General features: G+C 43.1%; 1 protein-coding gene across 1 annotated transcript; it reads right to left on the bottom strand.

The window, feature by feature from the left end:
• Positions 1–283: 283 nt before the first annotated feature.
• Positions 284–11613, bottom strand: qser1 (glutamine and serine rich 1). The gene is made up of 13 exons (XM_030089262.1): positions 11172–11613; positions 9036–9145; positions 8713–8850; positions 5230–8535; positions 4705–5009; positions 3871–3987; positions 3293–3426; positions 3018–3202; positions 2782–2919; positions 2586–2683; positions 2297–2443; positions 2050–2145; positions 284–1940 (listed from the first exon to the last, which is right to left on the bottom strand). The coding sequence occupies exons 1-13, from the start codon at positions 11279–11281 to the stop codon at positions 1800–1802; spliced, it is 5025 nt and encodes a 1674-aa protein (XP_029945122.1). The 5' UTR covers positions 11282–11613; the 3' UTR covers positions 284–1799.
• Between the last annotated feature and the right edge of the window lie 3654 nt (positions 11614–15267).

Raw genomic sequence — 15267 nt, 5'->3', positions numbered from 1 at the left:
AAAAGAGCCCAGAACATCAGGTTCATGCCACATTTTATTTACAAACTGCATCACTGAAGAACAGAATCCTTTTCTTTTGTAGTATTAACTTGGTTACTGACATAAAAGGTCAGATTTGGGAAAACCGTGAAAAGACAATGAAAAAGTCTTAGAAAATGTAACGACCAAGAAATAATATTTACCTCTGTGAAAAATAGATATGTCATAAAATGTGGCCTATATCTGTAAAGCAATATAAAGAGAAACTCTATTTGAACTTGTCCTCCCATAATAAGATTAATAATAAAACGCAGCACTGGGACTGCCCTGATTCTAATACAATCTCAAAAACACAGGCTGTCTGCAGCACCAAAGGTAAAACTGTGATATAGATACAATATTCAGTTGATTTTCTTCCACAACCAAACTCCTGCAGTTCCAAACTTTTGTTCTTTTATACAAAATGTACATTATATATTTATAAGTTGGCACTCCGTTACAAAATGGATGTTTTAAAAACAGTATATAACTACGGTCATATAATATATAACAATATAAAGATTTTGTTTTTACATTAAAATCAACTACGTGTGAGCCTACATAAATGATCAATGAAGATAGAAGCGTAGGCAATCAGAAGTCTGTATTTCGTATTTGCTGTGCTCCATTTTACACTGATTGCTTTCTATCTAGTGCATATTCACTGGGCAAGATCTGGCGTTTAAAGGTAGGGCGGTGCAGCGCCATCGAAAGCTGAAGGCTGCAGAGGACTGTCCTCACCGGCTGCTTCTACCCAGCTACAATTAACGTGAAACCTGTGATGAGAAGGGATCGGCTTACTTAGAGTCAATGTTTGGTTTGTCTGGAAAACAGTGGAGACCTGAAAGCGCAACTCTGCAGGCTCCATGGAAGAGGACCTGCTCCCAATGCAGATATGAAGGGCTCAAGTCTAAAAAAACAAACAAACAAACAAACAAACCTAAAGCTTCCTAGTCTAAGGCAGGTGTTGAATCATCGTCCTGGAGAGCCACGATCCTGCATGTCTCCAGACTGGACAGAGCTTTTCTTCTCACGAATCCCTGCAACGGCACGCCGAGCTGTCTTACTGATTCCTATTGTTTGTTTGACGTTTTATTTCACGGTACTGAGTTTTTCAATTACGTTGAAATTCTGTATCAGCCTCCGAGCATTTTATATCTGACATGCATGCCCTCCTCTTCAGTGTATTTCTTCTGATTATTTGTGCAAAATCAAGTCGGTACCATCAGGAGTGGGCGAAAACATGCAGGACTACGGCCTCCAGGACCTGGATTAGACAACTCTGGTCTATGATGATAATGTTTTGAATCCTAAAGAGCCCCGCACATCTGTAACCTGCACATTCAAAACACACACACAGACACACACACGCACGCGCGCGCGCACACACTCCAAGTACAAAATATAAATCTACGAAACTGCCGATAAAAGGCGGGCATGTAACTACAAAAACCTACAAAGACTAGAAGAAGCACAATGTGGAAGCCTTCCCATGTAAAGTCCTCTCTCCATCAATGTGCCGTTTTTTTTTTTTTGCTTGAGTGCAGTGAGAAATGGTTTAAACTCTGCCATCGTCCGATCATTCCCCTGCTTTTTACATTCTCCAGGCAACTCAGTTGACGGGTCCCTGATTTAAACCTCTGTGGCTTGAAGACGAGACTCGCTCCATCTTTCTCCGCTCGCCGTGGCGATCCGAGCCCGAGGCGTCCTCTTGTTTTTAAGAGCTGAACGTGTGCCGTTTTGTGCGTTGTTCTTCAAAAACCGAGCCAGTCGAGGCTGAATCACCGGCAGGCCTGCTGCACCTGATTGATTAGCTCTCCAAAGCGGTCAAAGAGCCCCTCGACCCACGCTCCGTTCTGCAGACACTTCTGCACCGTTTCCTCCTGCCCCAGGTCTCCCGCCTGCATCCGCAGGGATGCAATCTACGGGAAACAACAACAAACCTGGAGTGAAACCTGCAACACGCTTTGATATGATAAAACCTGAAGTCATTTACCGTGTACACAAATGAGTTATTGAACGTGATCGTACCTCGTCCTTGCACATGAGGTATGTGTGGTACTTGTAATGCTGCAAGGAGTGGTACAGAGAGAACCACTGAGTTTTCTGCTGGTCAACTGTATACTCCTAAACAAAAAAGTGAAGAAAAGTTAATTGCACGTTCAAAATGCTTCTCAAAAGCTTTAAAAAAAAAAACTCAATGAAAGCAGAGCCAACAGTGCCACTGCACCCTCTGCTGGACACATGCTGAGAAGACAGTAGACTTTGGATGTCTTACATGAGGCACTTTGTTGGGCATCTTGAAGGGCTTCATAGTCTTTCTGTTGTAGGCCTTTCCACTGAGACGAACCTTAAAAGCCGGAGTTTCTCCGTCCTTCTTCAGCTCAGTCACCACTGAGATCTCTGGAAAGCTGTCCAATGCCGTCTGAAAATCAAACAGTCCAGAACATCTCCCACTGTTTCAGTCCTCTTAGCCGTCAGGCTATTTCTAAGGTTGACCAGTACTGAAGTGTCAGGAATATACAAAAGACCAAAGTGCAAATATTTGTGGTTTCATACACATTTACCTTCAAGACATGTCCTATGTGCAGTTTGTGAAGCAATCGCTTCCTGTTGTCCGTTATCATCCCATCCACTCGTTTCATGTGGGGCAACAGCAGCTCATCTGGAAGAGGACAAAGTCAGCGACAGGAACTAACTTCATGGCGGATCAATATCTACTGATGAGCCAAAGAGAAATGGCTCCAGAGAGCGTTCAGTCACCGTTGGCCCTCTCCAGTGCTGCCATCATATCTTCATCCAAAGCCACACTGACGAGCAGTTCCACGAAGCTCTTGAAAGTTTCTTTCATGGTTCGCGTGTTGAGGACTCGTGAAGTGAATGGCAACGGAGGGTTTAACTCTGAATGGGAGATGAAACATAAAAGCACGATGAGAAAGATTATTTTAAATCCAAACAATTTTCCTTGGGGTAAAAAAAACCTTAACAATTCCACTCACCATCATCTTCACCATCTTCCTCTGCAGACGACCCCGAGGCAGTGGGAGAAAACTCCTTCCACTTCCGCCTCTTTTTCGGCGGAGGCTCTGCCCTTGGCTTCAGTTGTTTGGGTCGAGGCTTTTGGCTCTGGAAGACTGAGGAGGGGGCGGCTGTCAAACCCAGCAAAGTTTTCACCTGAACACTCCTGGATGGCAGAACAGCGACAATTTTAGCACTGAAGGGTCATTTGAGCAAACAAAAAGAGACGACATGATACCGGTATCACTCTCAGTACCTCAGGGAGCTGATGGGTTTGCAGCGTGGCTTGCGACTACAAACACGTACGTACTCCCTTTTGTTCACCGTATCCAGAAATTTCACATACACCCTCTGGTACATGGTCTTCGCATCACCGAAGTATCCAAGATACTGTGCGCACACACAAAATATAAAAGTCACTGTTACTGATAAAAGATCATGGATGATTAAAAAAAAAGTAGACAGGTCACTCTGCAGGTTTAATGCTGAATTTTTTTGCTTGCTTGTTGACATTCTAATCCAATAGTGATCATAATCAGACTCCAGGTGAAACAGCCTGCGGATGAAGACGTGACATCCCACTCTGTGTTGTCGCTGTACATGGATGCTACAAGAGAGTGTGTGTTCACCAGATTTGAAGATGTTGTTCAATTGGAGCCGATTATGTCCGAATGACAAGTTCACATGTTGTGACAAAAGTAGATTTTTGGTTTTAAGACCGTCATAAAAAAAAAGATATTTGGCAAACACATGGGCAAACAGGTCGGCTTCAGAGTGAATGTAGCCTCAGATAAACGAGCACATGTGTGTGTTGGCAGATCTGTTTTCACTTACACTGTTTGTGGCTGAGAAGACTCTTTTCCCATCTCTCAGCTCAGGCACAAATTTTTGCAGCAGAGCCTTCTGGACCTTCCAGATGGCTGGAGGCTCACTGCCTTCTCTCATTGTCACCTGAACCACCGTGCAGAACAAGCGTCAGTACGTTACAGATGTTCTAGTATGGGTGAATTAATCAGTGAAAAATCAAATCAGCTTATGCAGCACTTTTTGTCCCCGTTAATTGTTGCATCACAGCAAGCAACATGCCACATTTCATTTGGAGTTACCTCTCTGTGACAAACTCAAAAAGCTGCACTGAATATCTGATTATGTTAATTCAAACACTGAAGTACATGGGATATGTTCTCTTTGTAAAGAAGTCTTCTTTCTCTGGCCGCTCAGACACCAGCAGTGACTGGGCTGTTTTATTGTTCCGTTTATTTTCCATCACATGTGCCTCCACTGTTCCCACCAGAAGCATTTCAGAAGTTTTTGTGGTTCTAACATTTGCCCTGTGGCCACCTGGTATAAAGAATTACAGCATTTTTCTTTCATAGTTGAAATTCTGTCACTTTGAATTTGCAGAGCAGGACTGCCCAGAGCACGGAAGCATAATTGATTGCAGTTCAGCTGTTGGCTGTGCGGATATTGCGCATGTTGATATTGCAATAACTATAAAAACTGTGCAGGCCTAATTTAAAACTCTTCAAAAAGGATTGCAAAAGCCACATTTGGTTTTCATTTCTGGCATCATTACTTTGTGAAATCAAATCCTCTTTAGCCACTTGAGTATATATAGAAAATAATCACTTACATTTTATTTTATTATACCAAGTTTCCAACACATACCTTCAAGATATCGATGTCCTCGTTTCTGACAACAAACTCGTCTCTCTCTCGATACATTCCCTCTCCTCCACTGTCCGACAGCTCCTCGTCAGTCAACCCCTCGATGGCCACACTGATCAGCTGAATGGCCAGTTGGTCCGGTTGGGTCTCCTTGTACTCCTCTTTGGCTGGGAACACCGGCGATGCTACCACTGGCTTTACAGTGTGTGTGGGAGTGGCTACTTGTGGCACACGGGTCTCAGTGACAGTGTGGGACATGGTGGGAAACTGGTCTGGCTTCATCAACAGACCTTGGATTTGGTTATCTGAGGAAAGATTACAGGCATGTAAGTGTGTCAGTTTTAATCGTCAGAGAGAAAAACTCCAAAAATTTGAAAAGTTTTCTGAATACTTTTTTTTTTTTTTTGTATAAAACTGTTTGGAGGCACCTTTCTAACTGGGAATTGAGTTTTATATATCAAACATCATTTACAGAAATGTGCTGAAAAACGTACCATTTCCTCTGTTGATAAGGTCAGTTCTTACCTGTCCTGGTTTTCCGATCTGCCGACTCATCCAGAGCAGAAAGTGCTGAGCTGATACTGTTCCTCAGAGCCTGGTTCTTGCCAGTGTTCTCCTCTTCATCTGAGCTGAACGACGGCAACGTCTCCAAGTTCTTTTGGAGATCTTCATCCAGACGTTTCTGCTGGGAGCTCACCACTGGGGTATTCTGGGGTATCAATACAGTGGGCAAAGTCTGCAGTTTGGGAGGCACAGTCGGCAAAACGCAAGGTTTAGAGGAGGTGCTGGGCTTTCTTGGCCGACTGATGGTTCGTGCGGGACTTTGAGAAGACTGCTGTTTAGGCCCAGATTTGATGAAGTCCAGGAAAGAGCCAATGAAGCCAGTTTTGACTTCCGGCTGTTTCTCTTCCACTTCACGAATCTTCTGCCTGATTCTCTCCTGCTGCGCACAACCATCATATGCACCGTGCGAGGCAGATGGTGAGCTCACATCACTGCCCCTGGAGTTTTGCCGCTTTGCTTGCCCACTACGCTTGGCTGATCTGGCCAGTCCGCCGTCATCCTCGGGACCACCTGGTTTTGTGAAGGGCTTGGAGCGAACCTTCTTTTTAGGAAAATCATCACCACCTGCAACTTCCATGAGGCCATCCTCTGTTTTGATGCACTTTCCACCGTCTTCCGTTCTGTTCTGGGTGTCTGAGGGGTTGTACACCTGCCCCATTAAGTGGTAGTCATTCTCAGAGTTCCTTCCGTCTCCATCGGCATCAAGCTCAGTTCTGTTGTTGTGGTTAATAGACTGGCCGTGACATTCTGCAGTCATCTGAACTCCATTTAGTGTCATGGCCATAGAATGGGAATTAGTGTTGGTGATGATTGGCTGCTGCGCCGAGGAGAAACTGGGTGACATGTGTCGCATATCCACAGTCTGGAAGGGACCTTTGGAGTCAACAGGGCTTGCCATAACTGCCATTTCAACCTCAGCAGAGGATGAAGCTTTGACAAAGTCTTGTGGTGTGACACCACAGGCCGCGACAGTGGCAGCCAGGATGTCGTCAACATTTGACAAAATGTTTCTCTCGTCTCCAAGCAGCACTGAGTCGGGAAAGCAAATTGAGTTAAGGGCAAAGTGGTTCTTGGCATCATTTGGCTGCTGAGTGGCCGACTGGCTGTAGTGGTGTTTGGATGAAGAGGAGCAATCTGAGCTTGTTTCAGACACCAGAGAACGCTGCTGACTCTCAGTTTCATTGACAGAAGGACCCAGCATGTCTCGATCCATTTGAAGGTACTGGACATGAACAGGGCCCAAACCTTGGACCGGCTGAATACCTTGCACCGATGCCACCTTTGAGGAGTTCTGATTATGCTGAACAAGGGGTTGCTGGAGCAGAATCATTTGGCTGGGCTCGAGGAGAACCTGAGTACTTGGTACAGTGATGAACTGGGTGTGGGCTACAGACGTCTGGATGTGAGACTGGCTATGATTAAGGTTCTGTTGGTTTTGTTGATGTGGTTCAGAAGATTTGATCTGAAGAGAGTGCTGGGCCGGATGAGAGGACACAACACTAGAGTTTGTAGTTTTCGTACTAGCATTTTCATGACCATTGGCACTGCTTAAATTAATGTGCTGTTGGCTAAGAGGAACCAACCTTTCATCCTTTATCTGAGCTACATTTGTGTGACCGAGTCCCATGAGCTGATCATCAGAGCGAGAGTTGCTTCGAATGACACTTTGTGTTTTGAGGTGATCATCCAACTTTGAAACAACATAGATAACATTATTGTGAGAAGTCACATTGTGATCTGTTGCAGAGACTTCCATGGTAGACTGTTGAAGAGATCCAAAGTCCTGAAGTGGAAGCTCTTCCAATTTCTGTTTACTATATGTTGGTTTTGTGTCTTGTACTGAGGATATTAAATCATTTTGTGAGGTCTGAGCAGGCAAAGGGTATGTGGGTAGGGACAAAACATATTTATGAGACTGTATTTGCTCCTGGGAAAGAGTGACATGTGTTTTACTACCCACTGATCCCTGCATGAGGGTATAATCCACTGTAGAGTTTGATGTGGGCAGACCCTGTCCACATGCCTGTTGGTAAGAAGAATTAAGAGATTGTCCTGTGATGTAGTTTTGAGACTGTGTCACTGAAGCATGTCCCTGTGATTGAGATGTAAAAGTCACATTTGAGGCACCTTGAGAGTGAGATGTGGGGTAGCTCTCAGAAATACTTCCACGGCACAAGCCCCGAACCTGTGCTCCATACTCGATGTCTTGCTCTTGGCTCAGCTCAGGAGTGGAAGAGTAAACAAGAGTGTGATTAACAGACGCTACACCGTCAGACTGACTCGACAGTGACGGAAGAGTCTTGTAAAGTGAAGACATTTTGTCTGAGGAGGGATGGGAAGTCTGTGACTGTGTGTGGGGTGTGATATAGCTTTGAGATAAGCTGTTGGACATCAGGTTAGACAACTCAACTGTGTGCTGATTAGCAATCACTGAGTTCTGCTTCTGTCCAGGAGATGAAAAAGGTTCAGGAGAGGCTGTAGTCAGATGCTGGGAGTTACTCTCGTCATCCCCGTCAGAGTGTGGAGCTAGTTTGGAAGAGCAGTCTGTAGCTTTTGGTAACAAAGCGGATGAGTAAGCTTGTGACACGCTATCTGTTGGGGAATCTTGTGGTGAAGCGTGGACTGCATGAGCAGAATCTGCTCCTGTGGAGGGGCTGCTAGTCACCGGGGTCTGACGAGAGGGGTCATGCTGGTAAGACACATCTGCTTGGCTGCCTGAGCCAAAGTACCCCTGTAAGGATTGCTCCGAATTGGACAACTGCTCGGAGGCCATATGGCTACTTGAAGGCCTCTGGTGGTGTTTGATCACACTACATTCACGCTGAAGAGCTCTTTCAATAGAGCCAGAGAATACTGTAGCCCCAAAGGGCTGAGTGGCACCATGAGAGGAAGACAAGGATGAAGGTAGAAGGCTGAACTGCGGCTGAAGAAGGTGGGGAGCTGACTCCTGGGCTGAGCGGTAAGTGGAAGACTGAACCGGCAGAGATGAGCCCAATGAAGGCGTCGAGAGATGATTGAAGGCCAAGGCAGCGGGGAGCACGGATTGGCTGGCTTTAAGATGTAACAAGGGATCATGATGAGAAAACAGGCCATTGGTGGAAGTGCTGAAGCCAGGATCCTGAAGAGCCAGGGAAGGGTTGGTGGCATAACTCCTGGGAGGGTAGGCACCAGTGTGCTGATAGGATGACAGAGCAGCGGGAGAGGGGAAAGTGGCAGTCGAAGGCAACGCACCGGTAAGATACAACTCTGTTGCAGAGGAATTGGTACCTGTACAGACCAAAAAAAATGTAAGAAGAGGGAGTTCAGGGAACAGAGCATGATGAGAATCAACACGTACAACTTGTTGTAAAACATCAGTTTACTATATAGATATAGACTACTGGTAAATGATCAAATCTTTAAAATGAAATGCTAGTTAAAAAATATGAGCAGAGGCATTCTCACCAGCAGGCCATGATGGTGGTCTAAAAGGAGGAAGCAAGGAGGCACTAACAGGACCAGCCTGAAGGCTTCTGGACTCCATGGCTGATAGGAAGCTCATTATTGAGGTCTCAGGAGTATTACTGTTCGATTCAAGTGTTCCTGAGGAAGCCACAAAAAAGGAAAAAAAAAAAAAAAAAAAAAAAGGAACACAATAAGTTTCAAGGATGCAACAACTAAAGAAAATATTCACATGACTGGAAGCCACTAGAAAGATTTATTTTATTCATCAATACCAGCCCATTGAATACTGAAAAACAGTAGTATTAACAGTATTCCTTACTCACCTACTGCAGCAGGAATATTGGATGTAGTGTAGGTAGGAAGCTGGTGTGTGGAAGAGTAGCTCTGCCGCTGGAGGAGCTCTGCGTCAAGGTGAGCGGCACCATAACTGGAGCTACAAGTGCAAAACAAAGTACAGTTTAAACTTTCCACTTACAACAAGCAGCAGAGAACAACAAATACAGTGGAGTCACTTTTATCCCTTTTTTTGCTTCGGGATTTCATTTTTAAAAAGGTATTATTTACAGCTTCAACCGTCCCTATTAATAATTTTGCCATAATTCTCAAAAAATGTACAGGTTTTTTTTTTTTTTTTTAAGTTCAAGGCAATCGCAATCTAATTGATGCTGCTTTACTTAGATTGTTAACCAGGTTTTAACATCATAACTCTTAACTCTTCAAAATTCTGCTTGACTGTCTATGGCCAAGGCCTGTCCTGCATGGATGCTCAGGTTGGCTGAAAGGCTGACACAGAAAGCAGTCCAGGTGGTCCCGGACATCTTACATTTCTCTCAAACATCTTGGATCTCTCATTACGTGACTGAGACCAAATGTCCTCCTGTGAACACTCAAAGCTTTAGAAGTCATAATGTCCCCCTGATCCATACATGGTCAGATTTTTAAATCATACAACTCACTGTAAATACAAATGTGCAAATCTTAGTATATGATTATTCCTGAGGGGACTTTATTACTCTTTACACACGGCAAACTGATTTCTTGTGCTCCATCTGTAATGTGTTGACTCATCTCTGATCACAAACTCCATGAAGTATGAATGTATCTCCAGAGAGAAGTTCATTGGAGGAACTGTTGGATTAAAACTAATAAATGCAACTAATAACCATTTAACTCTTATCCAAAATATACTGTCTTGTAATCATGACAGAATATTGAATGATTTGGTCCATCATTGAATTAGTTGTGGAGCTTAATCAAACGCATATTCCTCTACAGACAAAATCTCAAATCATGTGATATAAGTTAAAGCACATGCTAATATAAACTTAATATTCTATGACATTTAAAAAGTTTGAAAAATCTAAATCAAATCTTTAAATGCTAAATCACTGGTTAGGACCGTTGCCTATAAATGATAAAACCTTTGACAGACCACTTCATGCTTCTTGAGAGAATTTCACTCATTCAAGTTATCAAAAGTAGTTTGAATGATATCAGTTGTTGCTGTTTTGCCAGAGGGTTAACATCTGTGGAAAAGGAAGACCGGGTCAAAAAGCTTTTGCCTAATTTACAGGAACTTTATTTGTCACACAGAAGTCAGGAGTTCATCAGATGTAGCCCTTCTCCTCCAAACTATAACACTGAAGGGGAAAATCTAATGCAACACATGAGCTGGTAATATCAGTGGAATAATGAATCTGAGCCCATCTAAAACCACCACTGAGCATAAAAATGGTATAAACTTCTCACTGATCCATCAAAGCTGAATGACTGTTCATCTATTTTTTTTTTCTTTTTTCATTTAACAAATATTTGAGTGGCCTTGAAGCTTTATTTACTCAAAAATGACACCTAATGCAACTTTTGCGAATAATTTGAATTCCTGTGGCACATACATCAGCTCTGACAGGGATGGCCTCTCTGGATTATTACTATCTGTCAAGAGGCGAGTCAGTCAACTGAATCTTCTTGAGTTACATTAATTCTTGTTCCTCTCACACATTTTTGTGCAGACTTGCTCTGGAGAGCACAACAATCACTTGAGGTGCACCTACTGTCATGCAGCTGCTAGCATACATTGGTTGCTAGTTATGTTTTGGCACGGAGGAGCACCTGTGGGGAAGGGAGGGGTCAAAAATATAAAGACCAGCTCGTATAGTTCATCTCAAGATGTGCATGTAATTCAAGTCAGATTTGTAGTTTTCCGTCCTCCTGCTGCCCATGCTGGAGAGAGAGAGAGAGTGTGTGTGTTTGTGTGTGTGTGCTAGCCAAACTAGCAATGTGGGAGACACACAGCTAAGAATCCACTGACAAGTCAGCCACTGCAAATTCCCACAAATGCCCCCGATGTTTCCCCACAACCAAATGGACCCCCCCTGCACTTCTCTCCACCCCAAACTAGGCCCTCCATCACCGAGGTTTCCTTCAGAAGGTGACCCGCCCTCTCCTTCATCTCTTACCTTGGCTTGTGACTAGCCGAGCCGCGGTCATAGGCCCACGAAGCGACGGGCTGTGCTGGTGGAGCCAGCGCGTCCGCGAAGCTGGAGCTCGGGTAGTTTCTGTCCATCATCCGGTGAAAGATCCTCGTCCCCGACGGAGCTTCGTGGAGCAGCGAGCGCACATCGTAGCAGCCCGAGATCCCCCCGACCGAGGCGGTCCGCTCCGCGCAGTGTGCACTCCGACGAACCCGCCGTCAGGGCAGCCGGGTCCCGGATAAAGTATCACCTTTCCTCCTGGGTGATTTCGCTATTTTTTCTCCATCCCTCCCCCCTCCAAGTCACGTAACTTAGTCCGGCAGGAGCTCTCCGAGGCGCGGACACTCGGCTGCAGCTAGCAGGCTAACAGAAACTTCTCTCAAAGCCGTATGTGTAGAAATGTTTACGCTCGAGCCACGCCGCTCGGCTCACGCTCGACTTTAGGAGCACAAGTATTGGAGGAGGCGAGAAAATCCAGAGAGCTGCTCCACCACGCCAGAGGGAGCACGTGACCGCCGCCCCCCCCCCGTACCAGGCTGCTCTCATGGTCACTCCTGAGGGGGGGATGCACTGTGGGGGGCTCTGCACCCCGAGTCCAGGAGGACTCCAGACAACACCTGTCCGCTGCCCAGGTCTCATCCAGGCTTCACCTTTACAGAGACAAACTCCTGAAAACAGACTTGAAACTTTACTCAGTCTCTTTAAAGTATACAGACCGAGAAACTGCAACCTAAAAACACTTGTACTTCAAAATACACTCAGATTTTTCAGGTGACCTGAACAAGGGTCACAGTTTGCACTTTCATCTGACAGTGTGCCTTGAGAGAGTTCAAGTTCAGGCCTTCTGTTGTTTTACACCCCTCAGTCCAAAATGTCTACTAGACTAGTGAGCCCCTTTAACTAACAACTTTAACTTGATTCCCGTGGGTCTCTGAGCAAGGCCATCTCTCCCCTCACCAGCTCCCAGCAGTCAGTGGTCTAATATGGCTGTCCACTGTGTCTCAGAAATAAGATGAGTCTATACAGAAAAAGGAATTTCATCAAGTGGATTAATAAAGTGTGAATAGTTTAGTTTACTCAGACTATTTAGACAAAGATTTTAATAAAAATAGCCACACAAATGTCCTCTATCAAATGTTTGGACAGTATTACAAGGGGTTAAAAATAAAGACTCCACAGCTGATTAAGTTTTACATATTTTTTTTTAAATTGAAACTACAACTTTATAAACTCTTACTTGTTTTTATCATTTTCTCTCCAACTGAAAATCATAAATGGCACAATGGTGTAATGATCTGCACTCACAGCTCACACCTTACAGCTAATATCTCCAGTATCATTCCATCCAAAACAACTTTTGCTTTGTGAGACCTGCGGTGAAGATGAGGAGGAACTCCTCTGTGTAGGCTACAGGATGGCAAGACAGGAGTTGTGGTTCTGTATGAGGAAGTCATGAGTCTTAGAAAAGTATGTGAGAATGGTGCATGTGAAGCAGTGTTGAGGGGATGTGACTGTAAGGGCCGGCCATCAATCGAGGGTGCTCTCCTGGATTGATGCATTTCATGACAGAGCTGTGGGGTAAGGAAAGGTAAACACTAGGTGCTGGTTGGAGGACCTCAAATGTCATTTTCAAGACAGCTGCATCTTTTTTGACCACTTTGAAGGACTTACCTTGTGTTGCCTCTGTGTTTGATTATTATTATTATTATTACGTTGCTGTGCGCTGTAATATATTTAACACTCAGACAAAACAACAGTGGCAGTATCCCTACTGGTTTGACAAGCAATGTCGTGAATATTTCAACACCACCAGCAGTTTCAGTGATTTCATCATGAGTTTGGAATTTTAGAAATGAACGTCTCTCTGTGTAAGCCCTGGGATGGGCTGTCAAGCTGGGTTGACAAAATTAGTCATTTTTACATACTTTGTTTGGCTGAAGAATGGGTTTCAAATGTTGATATTTAACGCAGGTGCATTAAATCAAACGCCTTTCTGAACGTGTCAATGTGATAAAATATCCAACAGGACTAGTTAGAGTATAAGAAATACAGATATTTGGTGTAGTTTGAAAATAACATGTTGCACATTTTATACACTTTTGCCTGCAATTACATATATTAGTGGTGATCGTACTTGAGTATACAGTTTCAGGCCTTTCCACTTCTAAATATGTCGTCAAATGATGAAAACGTACAGATTTCTCAAACAATTTAAATGTACTTGAGAAATACTACTAAAAGCCTATATGAATAGTTATTAGATGAATTATCACAAATAAATGTAAATAACCAAGTTTGAATAAGTTTCTGAATTCAGCTTTTTTTTTTTTGTAAATATAGTAAGCTTTTTTATTTCACTCACATCACCTCTGAAACCCATAATCTATATTTCAAAATCAGCTCACACATATTTTGAATGGATCTTTAAAAACAGGATTTAAAGCAGCAATATATAAAGATTGTGTGTAAAACCATTCCTGAGCATCAGGAGGCACTGGTGAACTACTGGGGTTTGGCAGTTTGTCTTCTGGTGAGTCAACGTCAGCAGGCCCAACCTCTGTCTTGTGTCATTATCAGCCTGACTTTGTTTTTTTCTTGGTGGATGGAGGACAGACTCACTGCTATCTTTGAAGGATTGGACAGGCTGGGGTTTGTTAGCTTATCTCCTGCACACCACAGAGACATCAATGGAATAACTGCATAGCTGTTTAAACTACTGTATATTCCAGACAGTTTGCTTCAGGACAGAGTCACCTGGTCCACAACACACCCTGTGCAAATTGTGCAAAAGACAGTGCCACTGGTTAAATCAACACCAAAAAAAAACCCAAAGCAGTCTTCACTGTGAAACTTCAAGATTTATGTCATGAGGATGTTTTCTTCTGATGGGTGAGGTTAGACCACAGTGTAAGACTGTTTACACATTTTTATTAATGGACAATTGAAGTATCAAGTGTTTCTGTGATCAAGAGCTAATCTGTGAAAAATTCTTCAGCCTACATGACCCCCAAAAACACACAGTTAAGAGACCAAGATAATCAAAAATATCACTTTTATTCCAAAAAAATTATTGTACTTGGAGCAGTAGCTCTCCTTCAGATGACTTCCAAAGAAGAAATCATTAAAAAAAATCATCATTAGGTCTTAAAATTGTACAATAATCCTGCAGGGGATCATTGGGGAACATGCACATAAACAAAATAGTTTAAATTAACACAGTTTCTACTTATACTTCTGTAAGGGAAAACAATCTTCCTTCCATTGAGAGTTATATGAATAAATCTGTGGAAAAAGTGGTTTTTGAGAAATGTTCTTCAGTATAAATATAAATCCTGTAAAACTACTTATGTAGAATCTATGAGTCTAAAGGACATCTAAAAAAAAAAAAACATTTGCAATGAGGTTTTTAAAAAGAAGATGATGACATTCGAGCAGTTCATCAGCTGGTGAAATAAATATTTTCTGACAACTTAGCCAAGTAAACATACTCATCTTCTCAAAGATTGTAGTAAAAGGGGAGTATGAAAACACAGTGATCCCAAAATAACAAACACAACCCCTTACAGTATTGGTAAAAGCATTTCCTTCACAGCAATAAATATCATGCAAATTAAAAAAAAAAAAAAAAAAAACCTTTGAATTAACTTTTCTTCCTTCAGAGAAAAAGTCACTGACTACATAAGTGGCATTACAATTAATACTTAATGTGTAATCATCTATGATCTTGATCCTGCTGTCAGTCCAACTACACAGCATCTGAAGCAATTCTTTCTAAAACACACGTGCACATGCACACACAGTATTTCCACAAACTGAGGCTCTCATTTGAACACAAATGGAGCACTGAGGGAAAAAAAAGAAGATTTTCACAGGACTGGAGGTTCAGTAAAGACCATAATCAACCACAAAAAGCCATTCTTGGTACTTTTTGGCAGTAAAAGTTTGAAAAAAAATGGAGGGAGAATGACAAGCTTTAATCATTCAGAAATGGAAACACTTTCACAGATCCAAAAGTAAGTACCTAAATGGTGGAGAAGAGCTTTATCAAAGCAATAAAAAGTAGAAAGAAAGGCACTTTTTA

The sequence above is a fragment of the Salarias fasciatus genome, chromosome 1 (genome assembly GCF_902148845.1).
Source record: "Salarias fasciatus chromosome 1, fSalaFa1.1, whole genome shotgun sequence".
In the NCBI taxonomy this organism is placed as follows: Eukaryota; Metazoa; Chordata; class Actinopteri; order Blenniiformes; family Blenniidae; genus Salarias; species Salarias fasciatus.
Note: the sequence above shows the minus strand (reverse complement) of the source record. Positions and strands in the feature narration are given on the sequence as shown.